The sequence below is a fragment of the Dendropsophus ebraccatus genome, chromosome 15 (genome assembly GCF_027789765.1).
Source record: "Dendropsophus ebraccatus isolate aDenEbr1 chromosome 15, aDenEbr1.pat, whole genome shotgun sequence".
Classification (NCBI taxonomy): Eukaryota; Metazoa; Chordata; class Amphibia; order Anura; family Hylidae; genus Dendropsophus; species Dendropsophus ebraccatus.
The window spans coordinates 781,084-804,831 of NC_091468.1; the positions used below are offsets into that span (position 1 = coordinate 781,084).

The 23,748-nt window shown below is 45.2% G+C and overlaps 1 protein-coding gene across 2 annotated transcripts in view; it reads left to right on the plus strand.

Moving 5' to 3' along the window:
* LOC138774108 (phosphofurin acidic cluster sorting protein 2-like) overlaps window positions 1-23,748 on the plus strand; it is a 234,028-nt gene that overhangs the window by 179,801 nt on the left and 30,479 nt on the right. For both annotated transcript variants that reach the window (XM_069954692.1, XM_069954693.1), the window contains exon 18: window positions 2,522-2,632. In XM_069954692.1, the coding sequence (XP_069810793.1) occupies window positions 2,522-2,632 (111 nt within the window). The remainder of the gene's footprint in view (window positions 1-2,521; window positions 2,633-23,748) is intronic.

Consider the following 23,748-nt stretch of genomic DNA (forward strand, 5'->3'; position numbering starts at 1 on the left):
GCCAACAGGTGAGGGATAACAGGAGCAGCTACTCCCTATAGGTGAGGTATAACAGGCGCAGCTACTCCCAACAGGTGAGGTATAACAGGAGCAGCTACTGCCAACAGGTGAGGTATAACAGGAGCAGCTACTGCCAACAGGTGAGGTATAACAGGAGCAGCTACTGCCAACAGGTGAGGTATAACAGGAGCAGCTACTGCCAACAGGTGAGGGATAACAGGAGCAGCTACTGCCAACAGGTGAGGTATAACAGGCGCAGCTACTGCCAACAGGTGAGGCATAACAGGCGCAGCTACTCCCAACAGGTGAGGTATAACAGGAGCAGCTACTCCCAACAGGTGAGGCATAACAGGCGCAGCTACTCCCAACAGGTGAGGTATAACAGGAGCAGCTACTCCCAACAGGTGAGGTATAACAGGCGCAGCTACTCCCAACAGGTGAGATATAACAGGTGCAGCTACTCCCAACAGGTGAGGGATAACAGGAGCAACTACTCCCAACAGGTGAGGTATAACAGACGCAGCTACTGCCAACAGGTGAGGTATAACAGGCGCAGCTACTGCCAACAGGTGAGGTATAATAGGAGCAGCTACTCCCAACAGGTGAGGTATAACAGGCGCAGCTACTCCCAACAGGTGAGGTATAACAGGCGCAGCTACTGCCAACAGGTGAGGGATAACAGGCGCAGCTACTCCCAACAGGTGAGGGATAACAGGCGCAGCTACTCCCAACAGGTGAGGTATAACAGGCGCAGCTACTCCCAACAGGTGAGGTATAACAGGCACAGCTACTCCCAACAGGTGAGGTATAACAGGAGCAGCTACTCCCAACAGGTGAGGTATAACAGGAGCAGTTATAGGGTCCAGGGCCCTTATTATTATCATCTCTCAGATGTCCCCCGACACCCTGGACAGATTTCTGATGGGGGTCCCTAACACTCCATATAGTATATAGGGACCCCTCCCCCCAGAGTGTATATACAGTATATAGGGACCCCTCCCCCCAGAGTGTATATACAGTATATAGGGACCCCTCCCCCCAGAGTGTATATATAGTATATAGGGACCCCTCCCCCCAGAGTGTATATACAGTATATAGGGACCCCTCCCCCCAGAGTGTATATACAGTATATAGGGACCCCTTCCCCCAGAGTGTATATACAGTATATAGGGACCCCTCCCCCCCGGAGTGTATATACAGTATATAGGGACCCCTCCCCCCAGAGTGTATATACAGTATATAGGGACCCCTTCCCCCAGAGTGTATATACAGTATATAGGGACCCCTCCCCCCGGAGTGTATATACAGTATATAGGGACCCCTCCCCCTGGAGTGTATATACAGTATATAGGGACCCCTCCCCCCAGAGTGTATATATAGTATATAGGGACCCCTCCCCCCAGAGTGTATATACAGTATATAGGGACCCCTCCCCCCAGAGTGTATATATAGTGACCCCTCCCCCCAGAGTGTATATACAGTATATAGGGACCCCTCCCCCCAGAGTGTATATACAGTATATAGGGACCCCTTCCCCCAGAGTGTATATACAGTATATAGGGACCCCTCCCCCTGGAGTGTATATACAGTATATAGGGACCCCTCCCCCCAGAGTGTATATATAGTATATAGGGACCCCTCCCCCCAGAGTGTATATACAGTATATAGGGACCCCTCCCCCCAGAGTGTATATATAGTGACCCCTCCCCCCAGAGTGTATATACAGTATATAGGGACCCCTCCCCCCGGAGTGTATATACAGTATATAGGGACCCCTCCCCCTGGAGTGTATATACAGTATATAGGGACCCCTCCCCCCAGAGTGTATATATAGTATATAGGGACCCCTCCCCCCAGAGTGTATATACAGTATATAGGGACCCCTCCCCCCAGAGTGTATATATAGTGACCCCTCCCCCCAGAGTGTATATACAGTATATAGTGACCCCTCCCCCCAGAGTGTATATACAGTATATAGGGACCCCTTCCCCCAGAGTGTATATACAGTATATAGGGACCCCTCCCCCTGGAGTGTATATACAGTATATAGGGACCCCTCCCCCCAGAGTGTATATATAGTATATAGGGACCCCTCCCCCCAGAGTGTATATACAGTATATAGGGACCCCTCCCCCCAGAGTGTATATATAGTGACCCCTCCCCCCAGAGTGTATATACAGTATATAGGGACCCCTCCCCCTGGAGTGTATATACAGTATATAGGGACCCCTCCCCCCGGAGTGTATATACAGTATATAGGGACCCCTCCCCCCGGAGTGTATATACAGTATATAGGGACCCCTCCCCCTGGAGTGTATATACAGTATATAGGGACCCCTCCCCCTGGAGTGTATATACAGTATATAGGGACCCCTCCCCCCGGAGTGTATATACAGTATATAGGGACCCCTCCCCCCGGAGTGTATATACAGTATATAGGGACCCCTCCCCCTGGAGTGTATATACAGTATATAGGGACCCCTCCCCTGGGATGTGTCATCTTCTATCCTTCTATCCTCAGGTCCTCATCCGGTGGCAAAGTACCTGGCGTCAGTGGATGGGAAATACAATGCTCTGTTTATGGACGCTGCCTGGAGGGACGTGTTCAGTCAGGGGGAACCCCCGGCCCCAGGTGAGAAAATGTCAACCAGTACACAAGGGGCACTCCGACCCCCCAGGTCAATAGTCATATGACTCCCCAACCAGTACACAAGGGGCACTCCGACCCCCCAGGTCAATAGTCATATGACTCCCCAACCAGTACACAAGGGGCACTCCGACCCCCCAGGTCAATAGTCATATGACTCCCCAACCAGTACACAAGGGGCACTCCGACCCCCCAGGTCAATAGTCATATGACTCCCCAACCAGTACACAAGGGGCACTCCGACCCCCCAGGTCAATAGTCATATGACTCCCCAACCAGTACACAAGGGGCACTCCGACCCCCCAGGTCAATAGTCATATGACTCCCCAACCAGTACACAAGGGGCACTCCGACCCCCCAGGTCAATAGTCATATGACTCCCCAACCAGTACACAAGGGGCACTCCGACCCCCCAGGTCAATAGTCATATGACTCCCCAACCAGTACACAAGGGGCACTCCGACCCCCCAGGTCAATATCTGTATACATCCGTATATGTCTGTGTGTATCTGTGTGTGTGTATATTGTAAGGGATTAGGAAGCGGGTATGTTGTCTCCTGGGTAGACGGGCACACTTTATCAGGCACAAACATTAAAGTGTAACTGTCATGTTTTTTTTTATTGCAGAAATCAGTAGTATAAGCGATTTTAAGAAACTCTGTAATAGGTTTCATCAGCCAAAAAAGCCTCCTTTTGTCCTCAAGAAGCAATCTCCCAGCCTCCCCCCCTGACTTCTTATCTGTGCATTATCAGGCAAACACGCCTTAATTACAGAGAAGCCAGTGAAGACGGGCTCTGCTCTCTCCATTGTAAGCCTATGGAGGGGGGAGGGGCTGAGGGAGATGAGGGAGCAGGAAGAGGTGACATGAAGGTCAGCTGTTTGTAGACTCTCTGGGCACCTAAACCGCAGGATTCTGGGGTCAGAAAGGTCAGTGCTTATCAATGAACTTACTGAGAGAAGATTGCAGGGTGTTGTGCTGTGCAGGACTGCTCCGTGCTCACTCACTCCTAACAGCCCCTCCCCTCTCCATAGCCACATAATGGAGACAGAAATCCTGCTTCTTCTGATGTGAGGGGGGAGGCTGGGAGATTGCTTTTTCACTACAGAAGGAAACTCTTTTAGTACATAAATCCTATTACAGAGTTTCTTAAAATCGCTTGTACTGTTGATATTTAATGTTTTCAGAAAAATGACCCTGAAATGAGAGTTACGCTTTAAACAACGAGAGTTTCCTGCCACCGACCTCACCCAGTTTTATAAGCAGTTTGTGATACATAAATAAAATAAAGCAAAGAAAAATCCTCTGCCTGTCCGGCACTAACTATACAGCAGGACACATCTCTAACCAGGTGCCAGCCTAATACCGGGCACTAACTATACAGCAGGACACCTCTCTAACCAGGTGCCAGCCTAATACCGGGCACTAACTATACAGCAGGACACCTCTCTAACCAGGTGCCAGCCTAATACCGGGCACTAACTATACAGCAGGACACATCTCTAACCAGGTGCCAGCCTAATACCGGGCACTAACTATACAGCAGGACACCTCTCTAACCAGGTGCCAGCCTAATACCGGGCACTAACTATACAGCAGGACACCTCTCTAACCAGGTGCCAGCCTAATACCGGGCACTAACTATACAGCAGGACACCTCTCTAACCAGGTGCCAGCCTAATACCGGGCACTAACTATACAGCAGGACACCTCTCTAACCAGGTGCCAGCCTAATACCGGGCACTAACTATACAGCAGGACACCTCTCTAACCAGGTGCCAGCCTAATACCGGGCACTAACTATACAGCAGGACACCTCACTAACCAGGTGCCAGCCTAATACCGGGCACTAACTATACAGCAGGACACCTCACTAACCAGGTGCCAGCCTAATACCGGGCACTAACTATACAGCAGGACACCTCTCTAACCAGGTGCCAGCCTAATACCGGGCACTAACTATACAGCAGGATACCTCTCTAACCAGGTGCCAGCCTAATGCCGGGCACTATCTATACAGCAGGACACCTCTCTAACCAGGTGCTGGCCTAATACCGGGCACTAACTATACAGCAGGACACCTCTCTAACCAGGTGCCAGCCTAATACCGGGCACTAACTATACAGCAGGACACCTCTCTAACCAGGTGCCAGCCTAATACCGGGCACTAACTATACAGCAGGACACCTCTCTAACCAGGTGCCAGCCTAATACCGGGCACTATCTATACAGCAGGACACCTCTCTAACCAGGTGCCAGCCTAATACCGGGCACTATCTATACAGCAGGATACCTCTCTAACCAGGTGCCAGCCTTATACCGGGCACTAACTATACAGCAGGATACCTCTCTAACCAGGTGCCAGCCTAATACTATGCACTAACTATACAGCAGGATACCTCTCTAACCAGGTGCCAGCCTAATACCGGGCACTAACTATACAGCAGGACACCTCTCTAACCAGGTGCCAGCCTAATACTATGCACTAACTATACAGCAGGACACCTCTCTAACCAGGTGCCAGCCTAATACCGGGCACTAACTATACAGCAGGACACCTCTCTAACCAGGTGCCAGCCTAATACCGGGCACCGCATATAACAGTATTGTACCTACCACTGGTAAAGCTCCCTCAGGCTCAAAGCAGATGACCTGTTCCCAGGCTGAGAGCTGAGGTGTGTCTGTACTCCCGGCCTGTTATAAGGCTCTGTGCACACCTGAGGACTGATTAATCAGACAGCCCAAGACCCGGACTGTCTGGATGGAGGGGGGACACCCACCCTCACTTCCCACTCCAGCAACACAGGCCCTGAGAACTGGATTTTTCAACCCAAATCTGAACTTCAAAGACTACAGATCTCTGGTCACAATTATCCACTGGACATGATGAATCTTGGGCAAATATACACCCCGTCTACCACTTCTCCAGACACTCTCACTATATATATATATATCTGTATGTGTATAGCTGTGTGTGTGTATATAATGTGTGTGTGTATATTTGTATATGTGTGTATATCTGTGTGTCTCTATGTATATCTGTCTTTCCCTGGAGTCCGTAGGCAGCACAGTATGGGTTAAGGTCCACCCCCTAGAATGAGGCAGAAGAGACATTAATCAGCAGTAATGAATTAAGCACAGACCTTCCCTATAAAGCTCCCAGAGAGACAGTCAGACAGTGTTTTTCTTCTGTACTTGGTGAAGATACATGTATTTCCACACACACATATATATATATATATATATATATATATATATATATATATTGTAATTTTATTTCTCTTATTGATTTTTTCCTATAGTGCTAGTATATCCTTATATATGGTGCACTATTAGCTGTGCAGTGTTGCAGGCTGGTGTCACACATATGCGGGCTAATGGCGTTCAGTGTTGATTTACCTTAGCCGACTATTTCTTGCGGTCTCCTCACTTGCCGCTACGAGGACAACATCAGAGAGTTGATGTCGGATAAAAGTATTAAAGGGAGAACACCCAAAGATGCTTTATATTATTTTCCAGTCTCTGAAGAAAAAATTTTTCCTGATCACCCTCTTATAAAAGATTGGCTCCAAAAGGACTGGGAATATCCTGACAAAAGATTTGATACAGGAGCACGGTTCAAGTCTATTGATAAGCTGGATGAGAAGGTCACAAGCCAGTGGGAACACCCTCCAAAGGTTGATCTTGCTTTAGCCAAACTAGCCAAGAAGTCCTTGTTTCCATCTCGTGATTCCGCACTATTAACAGACCCGATTGACAAGAAAGCAGATGCCCTTGCAAAGAAATCTTACACAGCTTCAGCAGCAACTACTAAGGTGGCGTTATCATCTCTTCCAGTGGCTAGATCATTAAGGGTGTGGCTCAGTCATCTAACGAGACCTACAAGATGGCGTACCTAGAGAAGAAATCTTGAAGAAGTTACCTTTAATGAAAGCAGCCTCTGACTTCTTATGTGATGCCCCCTTAGATACACTTCGTTCAGCTTCTAAGAACATGGCACTAATCAACTTTATACGGAGGTCTTTGTGGATCAAGCATTGGTCGGCTGGAGATGTGGCATCTAAACTAAATTTCTGTGGGTTACCATTCCAACCGGAAAGTCTCTTTGGCTCCCAGCTTAAGGAGATCTTAAAGGAGCTCAATGAGGACAAAGGTTTGTTTTTTCCTGGCAAGAAGGAACCTACGAAAAATTTCCAGCAAAAGCGTCGGACCTCACCAAAGTTCAAAAAGAATTACAGGTCCTATAAGTTTTGTGGCTACAAGCCAGGTCAAAAACAAAAATATGGCTCCTTTAAAAAGAACAAGTCTCAAACCAAAAAACCAGACGCATGACGCTAGGTCAGTTCCGGCAGTTGGGGCAAGATTAAAAAACTTTTCACACCTGGTCAACCACAGTGGACGATGCCTGGGTCCTTTCAACAGTGGTTATTCCATAGAACTAAGCAAGATCCCAAAGGACAAGTTTTACCTCAATTCAACAGAGGATCCTCACGTTCTCCCACTGGTAAAACATTTTATCAAGAAAGGAGCTCTAGAATGTTTGTCTCCCTCCCATCCGTCCGGCTGAGTGTTTTCAAGAATTTTTTCTGTCCCGAAGCCCAACAAGAAATGGAGACTTGTGATCGACCTGACCTATCTGAACCGACATTTAGTGAACAAAAAGTTCAAAATGGAGAGCATAAAATCGGTTATCCCCATCTTATCCCAAGGCGACTACATGGCGACTATAGATTTAACCGATGCATACCTGCATGTGCCCATACTCCCTGCCCACAGGAAATACCTCAGGATTGCTATTCAGGTAGAAAATGGTCTGGAAACTACAGTTCACATGCCTACCCTTCGGCCTAAGTTCAGCGCCGAGGGTTTTTACAAAAATTGCCATCGTCCTTACAGCTATTCTACATCTACAGGGCATTTATGTGATCCCGTACCTCGTTGATTGGCTGCTGAAAGCATCATCCAGGGAGGAGTTGGCACTACTTCTCCAGATTACTACCAATCTTCTTCAAACTCATGGTTTTCTGTTAAATCTACAAAAGTCCCATCTGATTCCATCACAGACGATTCAATTCCTGGGGTTTGTAATCAACTCCATCACTATGAACATTTCCTTGTCTCAGGAGAGAATAAAGAATATCAGAAAGGAAGTGTCCCGTCTGATAGCCAAACCGACCCTGTCAGTTCGCTCTGCAATGAAAGTCTTGGGACACTTAACATCAATGATAGAAGCAGTTCCGTGGTCAAGAGCACACTTCAGATCTCTCCAACAGGAAATTCTACGGGTGTGGAACAGGGACCCATCAGCCTTGGATCATCTTCTTACAATTTCTCGCGAGACTTGTCACAACCTTCAATGGTGGCTAAAACCGGCAAATCTAACCAAGGCAGTGTCTATTCTTCAGACCACGAAGATAGTACTCACTACGGATGCCTCTTCTTTCGGCTGGGGTGCCAATGTCTTGAACAAGTGGGTTCAAAGGAAATGGAAGTCGACAGAGAAATGCTTGCCCTTCAATCTCAAAGAACTGAGAGAGGTAAAGATGGCTCTAATTCACTTCAAGGACCTTCTTCAGAACAAGGACATTCTAGTTCAGTCAGACAATATGCCAACTGTCTATTACCTGAACAAGCAGGGGGGAACAAGATCTCCCTCTCTGATGAAAGAATGCAAAGAGATTTGTCTTTGGGCAGAGGCCAATGTGAAATCGTTATCAGCGGTGCATATCAAGGTTAGTCTGAATGGCAAGGCAGATCTCCTGAGCAGACACTCCCTCCTGCCAGGGGAGTGGTGTCTGAACTTAAAAATTTTTCATCAGATAGCAGAGAAATTCGGCCAACCTGAAGTGGATGTCTTCTCCACGAAGGACAATGCGCACCTGACAAAATTCTGCTCCCTGAACCCCAATCACCATCCTGTGACAGTGGACGGTCTATCAATTCCTTGGAGGAACATATTTGTTTATGCCTTTCCTCCTCCCCCTCTAATTCAGAAGACGTTGGAGAAAATCAAGAGGGAAAAGGTGAAGTCAATAGTGATCCTACCATTTTGGCCTCGCAGGTCGTGGTTCACTCTAGCAATGTCAATGGCAGACAAGGATTTGGGAACTTCCCAAAGTACCACACCTGCTCTCCCAGAGGGGTTTTCATCCTCAACCTCTGAACCTCTTTGCTTGGAGGATGAACTAAGACTGGAGGGATTCTCAGAGAAAGTAATTTCTACTCTTTCCAATGCAAATAAAACTTCTACTAATAGGTCCTATTGTAGAATCTGGAAAATTTTTAAGTCCTTTGCCTCATCTTCAGAAGTGACTCTACCCTTGATTCTCCAGTTCCTTCAGAATGGACTAGATAAAGGTCTAAAGTTGAACACCCTTAAAGTTCATTTCACAGCCATCAACCATTATCTCCAGGGGAAGTATACAAAACACCCTCTGATAAAGAAGTTCTTCAGAGCAATCAATAATATACAACCTTCTGTCCATCAGCCATTACCTTCTTGGGACTTACAAGTGGTAGTAAAACACCTTATGTAGTCGCCATTCGAGCCTCTCTCTGAAGCATCTCTAAAACATCTATCCTGGAAAACATGTTTTCTAGTGGCCATCAAGTCCGCAAGGAGAGTGAGTGAGATTCAGGCATTTTCTTCAAGGGAACCTAAGAGACTTGGGTGACTCCTTAGTACTCAGAACTCTTCCAGGGTTTGTACCCAAAGTGGCATCTTCATTTAATATGCATCAGGAAGTAATCCTCCCTTCTCTATCTTCTGATCAAGATTCCGCCTTACAATTACTGGATGTCAGACGAAGTGTGCTTTTCTATCTGAACCAAGTCAAACCATTCAGACTTTCCGAAAATCTTTTTCTCCAATTCTTCGGGAAAGATAAAGGCAAAAAAGCAGCTAAACCTACTATATCTAGGTGGCTGAGGGATGTAATAACCTTTTGCTACCAACAAGAAGGCCTACAGTCTCCCTTACAAGTAAGAGCACACTCTACGCGTTCCATGTCTACGTCATGGGCAGAATTCTCCAGGATACCGTTGGAAGAAATATGTAGAGTGGCTACATGGTCTTTACCGTCAACATTTGTCAAGCACTACCGCCTGAGCATGTCAGAAACATCAGCCTTAGGCAATAGAGTGCTTAGTACTGCTATTGGTAAATGACCACCCCCTTCTTTTGCACTGCTATGTAGATCCCATACTGTGCTGCCGAAGGACGTCCAGGGAAGATAAAAATTTTCATTTCCTGGAGTCCGTAGGCAGCACAGGGATTCCACCCTAATAAATTTGTTTGTTATTGCTGCATACTAACTCTGTCTGACTGTGTCTCTCTGGGGGCTTTATAGGGAAGGTCTGTGCTTAATTAATTCATTACTGCTGATTAATGTCTCTTCTGCCTCGTTGTAGGGGGTGGACCATAACCCATACTGTGCTGCCTACGGACTCCAGGAAATATGTGTATATCCGTATACAGTCATGGCCAAAAGTTTTGAGAATGACACAAATCTTATATTTTCACATGATTTGCCGCCCTCTGGTTTTTATGTCTGTTTAAACAAGAAAAAACAGGAGAAATGACTATTGTGGTCGACCTAATTGATGCAAAAAAGCGACTTTGTTAGTATGAGCATAAAGTGCAGTGAAGTGATATATATAATTAGTCAAAATTTGTGCAGTAGATGTACAAAAATATTATAATAGGCTAGGGTACTGTCGGGGAGGTAGCCCTGTTATACCCTACCTAACGTATATCGAGGACCGCTGCGTCAGGCGTCCCTTAGCCAGGCGGTATCTGGCCCTATAATAGACAGTTGTGGAGTCAAGATGCAGACTTGACATAGTTGGAGGGGTTCTGTATACCCACAATGTATAGTTTTTAGGGGTCTCGCATATCTGTAGTGCATAGTTGGGGGGCTGTATACCTATAGTGTATAGTTGGGGGGTCCTGTATACCTGTAGTGTGTAGTTGGGGGGCTCTATACCTGTAGTGTATAGTTGAGTGAGGTCCTGTATACCTGCAGTGTACAGTTGGTGAAGGTCCTGTATACCTGTAGTGTATAGTTTGGGGTCCTAAATACCTGTAGTATATAGTTGGTGGAGTTCCTGTAATACCTGTAGTGTATAGCTTTGGGGTCCTGTATACCTGTAGTATAGAGTTGGTGGGGGTGCTGTATACCTGTATTATATAGTTGGTGGAGATCCTGTATACCTGTATTGTATCGTTTTGGGTTCCTGTAAACCTGTAGTGTATAGTTTGGGGTCCTGTATACCTGTAGTATATAGTTGGTGGAGGTCCTGTATACCTGTAGTGTAAAGTTTAGGGGTCCTGTATACCTGTTATATAGAGTTGGTGGAGGTTCTGTATACCTGTAGTGTATAGTTTTGAGGTCCTGTATACATGTACTGTATATATGGAGTAGGGGGCCCTGTATACATGTACTGTATAGATGGAGTAGGGGGTCCTGTATACATGTCCTGTATAGATGGAGTAGGGGGTCCTGTATACATGTACTGTATAGATGGAGTAGGGGGCCCTGTATACATGTACTGTATAGATGGAGTAGGGGGCCCTGTATACATGTACTGTATAGATGGAGTAGGGGGTCCTGTATACATGTCCTGTATAGATGGAGTAGGGGGTCCTGTATACATGTCCTGTATAGATGGAGTAGGGGGTCCTGTATACATGTACTGTATAGATGGAATAGGGGTCCTATACACATGTACTGTATAGATGGAGTAGGGGGTCCTGTATATACATGTACTGTATAGATGGAGTAGGGGGTCCTGTATACATGTACTGTATAGATGGAGTAGGGGGGTCCTGTATACATGTACTGTATAGATGGAGTAGGGGGTCCTGTATACATGTACTGTATAGATGGAGTAGGGGGCCTGTATACATGTACTGTATAGATGGAGTAGGGGGTACTGTATACATGTACTGTATAGATGGAGTAGGGGGTCTATCAGTTTTTTCTGTGGATGTTGTGAGGCAGCTGCCCTAGCAACCATTCAGATTCCAGCTCCCTATGAAAATGAAAGTAGTAATCCTATTGGTTGCTAAGGCTCCCAACTGCCATTACTGCTGGAGAGCTGCAGCTAATTACATCACCTGTGTGTGCAGTGAGGAGATTTTCCCATTCATTTCTATGGGGCGCCGCTCTTCCCCCTCCCCCTCCCCTCCTGTACATCTGGCGGGGACGGGACCTTCGCAATAACCTTCCCGGGCACCCAATGTATCTGTGGGCCAAATTTGGGGTCAAACGGTTAAGGCGTTTGGAAGTCTATACGGGACAGACAGACAGACTTTCATTTTTATGATATAGATAACATGCTGAAACAGCATAAGTTTCCCAACCCCATGTGACCACGCAGGGAGGGCAAATTAGAAAGAGAAGGTAAAGAACACATCACCGCACTCTTCACTTCTCTCTTCGACCACCTGACCCACAGGAGGACAGAAAACAACACAAGGAGGGGGGAGGGGGGGGGGTCTGAGCTGCTTCTTATAGGCTACTTAATCAATTCCTATCAGTCCCATCTGTCTGACCATTGCAGGGAGATAGAATCTTCCCCATTCCTGCTGCTGTTAAAGACGTAAGGGAAGTGTGTGTGTGTGTGTGTGTGTGTATATTTGTGTGTGTGTAAATATATATATGTGTGTGTGTATATATGTGTATATGTGTGTGTGTGTATGTATATATGTGTATATGTGTGTGTATATATGTCGGTATAAGTGTGTGCATATCTGTATACAGTGGTACCTTGGTTTAAGAGTAACTTGGTTTAAGAGCATTGCTTTGGTGTAAGAGCTCCCTGTACTGGGTGGGAGGGGGAGTGGGCATGGTCTGCATAGCGGGGTCTACAGCTCTGTACTCTGAGCCAGGAAGTCTCCCTCACCTTCCAAATCATAACAGATCCACTTCAGGCTGGGGCTTACATCAGGGGACAGGACTGTGGGGGTAATATCTCCATAGCTGTAACCCCTCTCTCCCCGAACAGAGAGTGTTGCATGTATGTCCACCCTTGTGTTTCCCATCCTCTCCATTATGGGGATCTGCAGCTCCATCCCGTATCTACAAGCTGCTGCTGCTGTGTTATAAGGGTTATACAGTTGCTATGAATTATACACCACATGCTGCTATACTGTACAGTAACTTATATATCACATATCCTGCTGCTGTGTTATCAGGGTTATACAGTTACTATACATTATATACCACATGCTGCTATACTGTACAGTAACTTATATATCACATATCCAGCTGCTGTGTTATCAGGGTTATACAGTTACTATACATTATATACCACATTCTGCTATACTGTACAGTAACTTATATATCACATATCCAGCTGCTGCTGTGTTATCAGGGTTATACAGTTACTATACATTATATACCACATGCTGCTATACTGTACAGTAACTTATATATCACATATCCAGCTGCTGTGTTATCAGGGTTATACAGTTACTATACATTATATACCACATGCTGCTATACTATACAGTAACTTATATATTACATATCCAGCTGCTGTGTTATCAGGGTTATACAGTTACTATACATTATACACCACATGCTGCTATACTGTACAGTAACTTATATATCACATATCCAGCTGCTGTGTTATCAGAGTTATACAGTTACTATACATTATACACCACATGCTGATTGCTATACTGTACAGTAACTTATATATCACATATCCAGCTGCTGCTGTGTTATCAGGGTTATACAGTTACTATACATTATATACCACATGCTGATTGCTATACTGTACAGTAACTTATATATCACATATCCAGCTGCAGTGTTATCAGGGTTATACAGTTACTATACATTATATACCACATGCTGATTGCTATACTGTACAGTAACTTATATATTACATATCCAGCTGCTGTGTTATCAGTGTTATACAGATACTATACATTATATACCACATGCTGCTATACTGTACAGTAACTTATATATCACATATCCAGCTGCTGCTGTGCTATCAGGGTTATACAGTTACTATACATTATACACCACATGCTATACTGTACAGTAACTTATATATCACATATCCAGCTGCTGTGTTATCAGGGTTATACAGTTACTATACATTATATACCATATGTTGCTATAGTGTACAGTAACTTATATATCACATATCCAGCTGCAGTGTTATCAGGGATATACAGTTATTATACATTATACACCACATGCTGCTATACTGTACAGTAACTTATATATCACATATCCAGCTGCTGTGTTATCAGGGTTATACAGTTACTATACATTATATACCACATGTTGCTATACTGTACAGTAACTTATATATCACATATCCAGCTGCTGTGTTATCAGGGTTATACAGTTACTATACATTATATACCACATGCTGCTATACTGTACAGTAACATATATCACATATCCAGCTGCTGTGTTATCAGGGTTATACAGTTACTATACATTATATACCACATGCTGCTATACTGTACAGTAACTTATATATCACATATCCAGCTGCTGCTGTGTTATCAGGGTTATACAGTTACTATACATTATATACCACATGCTGCTATACTGTACAGTAACTTATATATCACATATCCAGCTGCTGTGTTATCAGGGTTATACAGTTACTATACATTATATACCACATGTTGCTATACTGTACAGTAACTTATATATCACATATCCAGCTGCTGTGTTATCAGGGTTATACAGTTACTATACATTATATACCACATGCTGCTATACTGTACAGTAACATATATCACATATCCAGCTGCTGTGTTATCAGGGTTATACAGTTACTATACATTATATACCACATGCTGCTATACTGTACAGTAACTTATATATCACATATCCAGCTGCTGCTGTGTTATCAGGGTTATACAGTTACTATACATTATATACCACATGTTGCTATACTGTACAGTAACTTATATATCACATATCCAGCTGCTGTGTTATCAGGGTTATACAGTTACTATACATTATACACCACATGCTGCTATACTGTACAGTAACTTATAATATCACAGATTCAGCTGCTTCTCATTGTTTCATCTCTTCTACTTGTTATTCAGAATAATAATCAGTATATTTGGGGGGTGGAACCAATTGTCTGCAGATCAGTGATTTCTTATGGGGAAATTTGCTGTGGTGTAAGAGTGGATTTGTATTACAAGCGCCGCCCCGGAACGGATTATACTCCTAATCCAAGGCACCACTGTATATGTGTGTGTATATATGTGTATGTATATCTGTGTGTATATATATATATATATAGTGGAATTTTATACTCACCGTAAATTCTCTTTCCTGTAGTCCGAAGCAGCAGCACATAATGGGGAAGATTCAATCTTCCTGCAATGATAGGACAGATGTTAACAAGCAATAATTGCCCCACCTATAAGGCCTATGCTGACCCAGCCTCCTTGTGTACTTCTAACGATCTAGGAAAACATAACCCAAAACACTCAAGGTATGATGCATAAACTTTTATAGGGAGGGTTAGTTTGTGCTGCCGCTTCGGACTACAGGAAAGAGAATTTACGGTGAGTATAAAATTCCCCTTTCCCTTACGTCCTAAGCAGCAGCACATAATGGGGATATAGCAAGATCACATAATGGGGGGAGAATCATACAGCAGCCATGAGAACCGCTTTACCAAGATTGGTTGCCCAGAGGTTCTAATGTTCAAAAGTATAAGAAGACCACAATGCAGTTCTGTATAACTGATCAATGAGAATGCACATCTCCTCCACCCCTGATGTAGACATTGCCCTTGTGGTAAGGGCCTTAATGGATTCAGGTACTTGGACTCTCACCTCTTGGTAACACACAAGAGTCTGCCGTATCCATCTGGATAAAGTGGCTTTTGAGGACTTCCAATCACTGTTCCTTCCTGAAAAAGATAGATAAAATCTTCTGAATTCTCTGATTCTCACTAAATAAACTCTCAAGACTCCGCCCACAACCAGAGAGTGCAGGCCCAAGGCTCGGCCCCCGTCCATAGAGCGCAGGCTCAAGGCTCCGCCCACAACCAGAGAGCGCAGGACCAAGACTCCGCCCACAACCAGAGAGCACAGGCCCAAGGCTCCGCCCACAACCAGAGTGCTCAGTTGTAACGCTTTCTCATTGGAGGAATTTAGGAAAAAACAGGTAACTCAATCTGCGGAGTAATGTTGGATAAGGAAGGAACCTTAAGGGTAAAAGACAAAGACCTGAAGGATAACAAGATATGGTTCAGTGGCTCCTAAAGTCTGAACATCCTCCTGCGTTTAGCAGATGTAATAGCTACTAGGAAGCACCTTGAGGGTCAGGTATTATAATTCAACTAAAGATAAGAACTCAAAACGGAGCCGTGCAAGGTGATGAAGAACGAGTCCCGGATCCCACCTGGAGTTGGATCCATTACAGTGGCTTTAATCCTTTGCGTAGCTTTAATAAATCTCTGCATTAGGGATTTATGGGACAGTCAGCTGTCTGGAAGAGCATAAAGAGCAGAGACATGGACTGTGACGGTCGCAGCTTCAGCCCATTCTCAAACCCATCCTGGAGAAATCGGAGGATCGCCTTTATAGACAGTGATATGGGAGACGTCCGATTCTTCACACCAGGATAGACAATGTCCTTCACCCTCAGGGACGTTCTCTTTGTGGGTTCTGCTCTTAATAGCAGAATCATGTTCACCACCAATTCTAAAAAGCCTCAGCTCATCAGGCCTGTCAATCTTCAGGCCATCAATCATAGGTGGTCCAGACCCCGACACAATCTGCCCTCCTGTGACAGTGAGGATTCTGGGGAAGTCTCCAAAATGGCCTCTTGGACACCTGTATCAGGAGAGAACCACCATGCCTTCCTGAGCTATAGGAGTAATGAGGCCGGATTCTGTCTTGTCCTTACACGACCACTACGGGTTGTCGTCCCTAGCAGTTTTAGGGAGTAAAAACCACGTATTCTGGCGTTATCCGAAATGGCCATTAGGTCCACGTAAGGGTCGCCATAATATCTGGTGATTGGCCAGACATAATCCGTCCTCATGGGGCAGTAGGTGAGGAATCTGGGCAAGTCTCCAAAATGTCCCTTTGGACATATTCATCAGGAGAGAACAACAATTACCACAATGACCTCCTGGGCCAATCTGTGGCTATCAGGATTAATGAGACTTGATCCTGTATTGTCTTCTTACAAGACTTCTACTGATTGTTGTCCACAGTAGTTTTTAGGGAGTTAAAACCACGCATCCTGGTCTTACCCGAAATGGCCATGGGACCAATGGGTCGCTGTAATATCTGGTGATTCACTAGAACATCTCCTGGTCCAGAGACCATTCTTCTGTCGGGGTAATATAATGGCTTTAGCCTTTTACATTAAGGTATTGTGACTTCCCTTGATGCTGGATAGATCTCTTGGTCCATGCAAAAAACTGCTTCTGCTTTTAACAGTAATGCTACTGATCGCATGCAGCTCTGAAGCTCGATATGCAGCACTGTAGATGTGTTACTTACTCCGATAGCTTCCCCATAGATGGATATGCACCACTGTAGATGTGTTACTTACTCCGATAGCTTCCCCATAGATGGATATGCACCACTGTAGATGTGTTACTTACTCCGATAGCTTCCCCATAGATGGATATGCACCACTGTAGATGCGTTACTTACTCCGATAGCTTCCCTATAGATGGATATGCACCACTGTAGATGTGTTACTTACTCCGATAGCTTCCCCATAGATGGATATGCACCACTGTAGATGTGTTACTTACTCCCATAGCTTCCCCATAGATGGATATGCACCACTGTAGATGTGTTACTTACTCCGATAGCTTCCCTATAGATGGATATGCACCACTGTAGATGTGTTACTTACTCCGATAGCTTCCCCATAGATGGATATGCACCACTGTAGATGTGTTCTGGCTCTTACTCCGATAGCTTCCCCATAGATGGATATGCACCACTGTAGATGTGTTACTTACTCCGATAGCTTCCCCATAGATGGATATGCACCACTGTAGATGTGTTACTCCGATAGCTTCCCCATAGATGGATATGCACCACTGTAGATGTGTTACTTACTCCTGTAGCTTCCCCATAGATGGATATGCACCACTGTAGATGTGTTACTCGGCTAGCTTCCCCATAGATGGATATGCACCACTGTAGATGTGTTACTTACTCCGATAGCTTCCCCATAGATGGATATGCACCACTGTAGATGTGTTACTTACTCCGATAGCTTCCCCATAGATGGATATGCACCACTGTAGATGGGTTACTTACTCCGATAGCTTCCCCATAGATGGATAGGCACCACTGTAGATGTGTTACTTACTCCGATAGCTTCCCTATAGATGGATATGCACCACTGTAGATGGGTTCTGGCTCTTACTCCGATAGCTTCCCCATAGATGGATATGCACCACTGTAGATGGGTTACTTACTCCGATAGCTTCCCCATAGATGGATATGCACCACTGTAGATGTGTTACTTACTCCGATAGCTTCCCCATAGATGGATATGCACCACTGTAGATGTGTTACTTACTCCGATAGCTTCCCCATAGATGGATATGCACCACTGTAGATGGGTTCTGGCTCTTACTCCGATAGCTTCCCCATAGATGGATATGCACCACTGTAGATGGGTTACTTACTCCGATAGCTTCCCCATAGATGGATATGCACCACTGTAGATGTGTTACTTACTCCGATAGCTTCCCCATGGATGGATATGCACCACTGTAGATGCTTTCTTGAGCTTACTCCGATAGCTTCCCCATAGATGGATATGCACCACTGTAGATGGGTTCTGGATCTTACTCCAATAGCTTCCCCATAGATGGATATGCACCACTGTAGATGTGTTACTTACTCCGATAGCTTCCCCATAGATGGATATGCACCACTGTAGATGTGTTCTGGATCTTACTCCGATAGCTTCCCCATAGATGGATATGCACCACTGTAGATGTGTTACTTACTCGGCTAGCTTCCCCATAGATAGATATGCACCACTGTAGATGTGTTACTTACTCCGATAGCTTCCCCATAGATGGATATGCACCACTGTAGATGGGTTACTTACTCCGATAGCTTCCCCATAGATGGATATGCACCACTGTAGATGTGTTACTTACTCCGATAGCTTCCCCATAGATGGATATGCACCACTGTAGATGTGTTCTGGATCTTACTCCGATAGCTTCCCCATAGATATATATACAACAATGTAGATGTGTTACTTACTCCGATAGCTTCCCCATAGATAGATATGCACCACTGTAGATGTGTTCTGGCTCTTACTCCGATAGCTTCCCCATAGATGGATATGCACCACTGTAGATGTGTTCTGGATCTTACTCCGATAGCTTCCCCATAGATATATATACAACAATGTAGATGTGTTACTTACTCCGATAGCTTCCCCATAGATAGATATGCACCACTGTAGATGTGTTCTGGCTCTTACTCCGATAGCTTCCCCATAGATGGATATGCACCACTGTAGATGTGTTACTTACTCTGATAGCTTCCCCATAGATGGATATGCACCACTGTAGATGTGTTCTGGATCTTACTCCGATAGCTTCCCCATAGATATATATACAACAATGTAGATGTGTTACTTACTCCGATAGCTTCCCCATAGATAGATATGCACCACTGTAGATGTGTTACTGTACTCCGATAGCTTCCCCATAGATATATATACAACAATGTAGATGTGTTACTTACTCCGATAGCTTCCCCATAGATAGATATGCACCACTGTAGATGTGTTCTGGCTCTTACTCCGATAGCTTCCCCATAGATGGATATGCACCACTGTAGATGCGTTACTCCGATAGCTTCCCCATGGATGGATATGCAGCACTGTAGATGGGTTCTGGATCTTACTCCGATAGCTTCTCCATAGATGGATATGCAGCACTGTAGATGTGTTACTTACTCCGATAGCTTCCCCATAGATATATATACACCACTGTAGATGTGTTACTTACTCCGATAGCTTCCCCATAGATATATATACACCACTGTAGATGTGTTACTTACTCCGATAGCTTCCCCATAGATGGATATGCACCACTGTAGATGTGTTACTTACTCCGATAGCTTCCCCATAGATGGATATGCACCACTGTAGATGTGTTACTTACTCCGATAGCTTCCCCATAGATGGATATGCACCACTGTAGATGTGTTCTGGATCTTACTCCGATAGCTTCCCCATAGATATATATACACCACTGTAGATGTGTTACTTACTCAGATAGCTTCCCCATAGATATATATACACCACTGTAGATGTGTTACTTACTCCGATAGCTTCCCCATAGATGGATATGCAGCACTGTAGATGTGTTACTTACTCCGATAGCTTCCCCATAGATAGATATGCACAACTGTAGATGGGTTCTGGATCTTACTCCGATAGCTTCCCCATAGATGGATATGCACCACTGTAGATGTGTTCTGGATCTTACTCCGATAGCTTCCCCATAGTTGGATATGCACCACTGTAGATGGGTTACTTACTCCGATAGTTTCCCCATAGATGGATATGCACCACTGTAGATGTGTTACTTACTCCGATAGCTTCCCCATAGATGGATATGCACCACTGTAGATGTGTTACTTACTCCAATAGCTTTCCCATAGATGGATATGCACCACTGTAGATGTGTTACTTACTCCGATAGCTTCCCCATAGATGGATATGCACCACTGTAGATGTGTTACTTACTCCAATAGCTTCCCTATAGATGGATATGCACCACTGTAGATGTGTTACTTACTCCGATAGCTTCCCCATAGATGGATATGCACCACTGTAGATGTGTTACTTACTCCAATAGCTTTCCCATAGATGGATATGCACCACTGTAGATGTGTTACTTACTCCGATACCTTCCCCATAGATGGATATGCACCACTGTAGATGTGTTACTTACTCCGATAGCTTCCCCATAGATGGATATGCACCACTGTAGATGTGTTACTTACTCCGATAGCTTCCCCATAGATGGATATGCACCACTGTAGATGGGTTACTTACTCCGATAGCTTCCCCATAGATGGATATGCACCACTGTAGATGTGTTACTTACTCCGATAGCTTCCCCATAGATGGATATGCACCACTGTAGATGTGTTACTTACTCCGATAGCTTCCCCATAGATGGATATGCACCACTGTAGATGTGTTACTTACTCCGATAGCTTCCCCATAGATGGATATGCACCACTGTAGATGTGTTACTTACTCCGATAGCTTCCCTATAGATGGATATACACCACTGTAGATGGGTTCTGGATCTTACTCCGATAGCTTCCCCATAGATGGATATACACCACTGTAGATGGGTTCTGGATCTTACTCCGATAGCTTCCCTATAGATGGATATGCACCACTGTAGATGTGTTACTTACTCCGATAGCTTCCCCATAGATGGATATGCACCACTGTAGATGTGTTCTGGATCTTACTCCGATAGCTTCCCCATAGATGGATATGCACCACTGTAGATGTGTTACTTACTCCGATAGCTTCCCCATAGATGGATATGCACCACTGTAGATGTGTTACTTACTCCGATAGCTTCCCCATAGATGGATATGCACCACTGTAGATGGGTTCTGGATCTTACTCCGATAGCTTCCCCATAGATTGATGTGCTGAAGTGGACTGGAGCTCACTTACCGCTCTCATCTCTCACATGTTGGATGACAGACACTTCTGTTAGGAACAAAGTCTTCTTCGCCTGTCTCCCCCTTTGTTAGATGGATCGGTGGTTGCCTCCACCCACTTTGAGGGCGAGATTGGTCTGCCACTGACTGAAGAAAATGTTGAGGCCCTTGTATCTGTGGGTATAAACCATAACCCAATGTAGGCTGTTTATTCTTTGGTCCCATACTGACAGCATCTGCTGCAAGGGGATACATATGCCAACCTGCCGATTCAATTCGTTGCTTGCAGACGTCATGAGACCTGACAATCATCATTGGGTGAAGGGACACCAATTGGGGAGTTCTAGGAATCCTGACCCTGTATCCTAGTAATGGTTACGGGTAGGTGAATATATAGTAGTGTAAGTTTTTGACAATTAACAATCACTTGTGCAGGAAGGAGACAATGGTGATCTTGGATTCTCTCCAGATGGTGACTACAGCTGACATAACATAGAAGAGTGTCCCATCTACTTCCCTTCTTATCTTAGGATAGATATATGTCAACAAACAAAAAAGAAAAACAGGCAGTCGGCACTTACTTTGCTTTGCACCAGTAAAAAGTCCAGAGATAGTCAGCTGTGTGAGCAATCAGCAGTGGGTGGTGCACATGTGGCGGCTAAGCCAAGCAAAACAATCTGAACAGGTACTAAAGAGAAAATGAAGCCGCGGCAAATCACCAGTCTGCAGAAAAACTTTTCTTCTTTATTGTAGGTACATAACAGTACGAGAAGACATCACAGAGAAGGGGGGGGGGGGGGTGATGGGGGGAGGACGGTCACACAGGCATGTGTAGGGTAGCGACTATCGTTTCGTGTGACCTAGTCACACTTCATCTGGCGAACACAGCCAGGCAGAGCTGTACTGAATGAAACATCAGGTGTAATAAAAAATAGCAACTCTAGGCTTGTGTTCACACAATGCATCTTTCCACAGCAGAGCTAGAGCAAGGAATCAGACATCAGGTGCAATAAATAGCTACTCTGGGCTTGTGTTCACACACTGCAGTCTCACAGCTTCACTGCATCCTTCAATCGCAGTACTAGAGCCAGGAATCACACTCAGGTGTAATGAGTCACGCATCAGGTGTCACCAATACACACCTAGCAGATCTAGGGTTGTGTACACACAATGCAGTTTCATAGCTTCAATGCAACAAGAAAAAGCAGTGCGAGTGTAAGAAAGACACCAGGTGCAACCAATACACAACCAGCAACTAGTGCAAGAAATCAGTAACCAGGTGCACAAACAGCTCAGTGACCGCACAACTAACAGCTCTTATCTAAGGCAGCATTCACATATAGCAGATCCATAGCTGTCACTGTATTATTACATAGCAGGACCCAGACCACATGATCACATAGCGGAACTGTCTCACAGAGCTCGCACAGGCAAAAAAAAATAAATAAATTATAAACTATTATAAATCTCATGAAATTTCTATCCATTAGCCTGCACACAGGCCTCCTGCCATACAGGTCAGGCTTCCAGGCAGAGAGCCCACACAGGCACCATACAGCTCCTCACAGAAGAGGCCGTATGACTAGGACTTACCTCTCTGAAGAGTGAGGACAGACACCAGGAAGCGGCGTCCTGTCTGAGCAGCGCCATGGTTAGCAGCCACGTGCAGCCCGGCAGCGGATGGCGCCATAATACTTACTGACCAGAGCATAGAAGCTGAGCGATCACTGAGATGGCGCCATAATACTTACTGACCAGAGCATAGAAGCTGAGCGATCACTGAGATGGCGCCATAATACTTACTGAGCAGAGCATAGAAGCTGAGCGATCACTGAGATGGCGGCTGCTTCCATAAGAAAAATAAAATCTTTGCTCTGTACACAACAAAGCAGGATAGAAAACAAAATACATATACAAAAAAACTCTCCCTCTCCACACGACCATGTGGAAAAGAAGAATTATTGGAAGGAGAGAAGAGAAACACACATAGGCCTGAGCCTGCTCCTATCCTCCTACCACCTGTCCTACAGGACACACATAGGCCTGAGCCTGCTCCTATCCTCCTACCACCTGTCCTACAGGACACACATAGGCCTGAGCCTGCTTTCCTCCTACCACCTGTCCTACAGGACACACATAGGCCCGAGCCTGCTTTCCTCCTATCACCTGTCCTACAGGACACACATAGGCCTGAGCCTGCTCCTATCCTACTACCTGTCCTACAGGACACACATAGGCCTGAGCCTGCTCCTATCCTACTACCACCTGTCCTACAGGACACACATAGGCCTGAGCCTGCTCTCCTCCTACCTGTCCTACAGGACACACATAGGCCTGAGCCTGCTCTCCTCCTACCACCTGTCCTACAGAAGGTCACACATAGGCCTAAACCTGCTCTC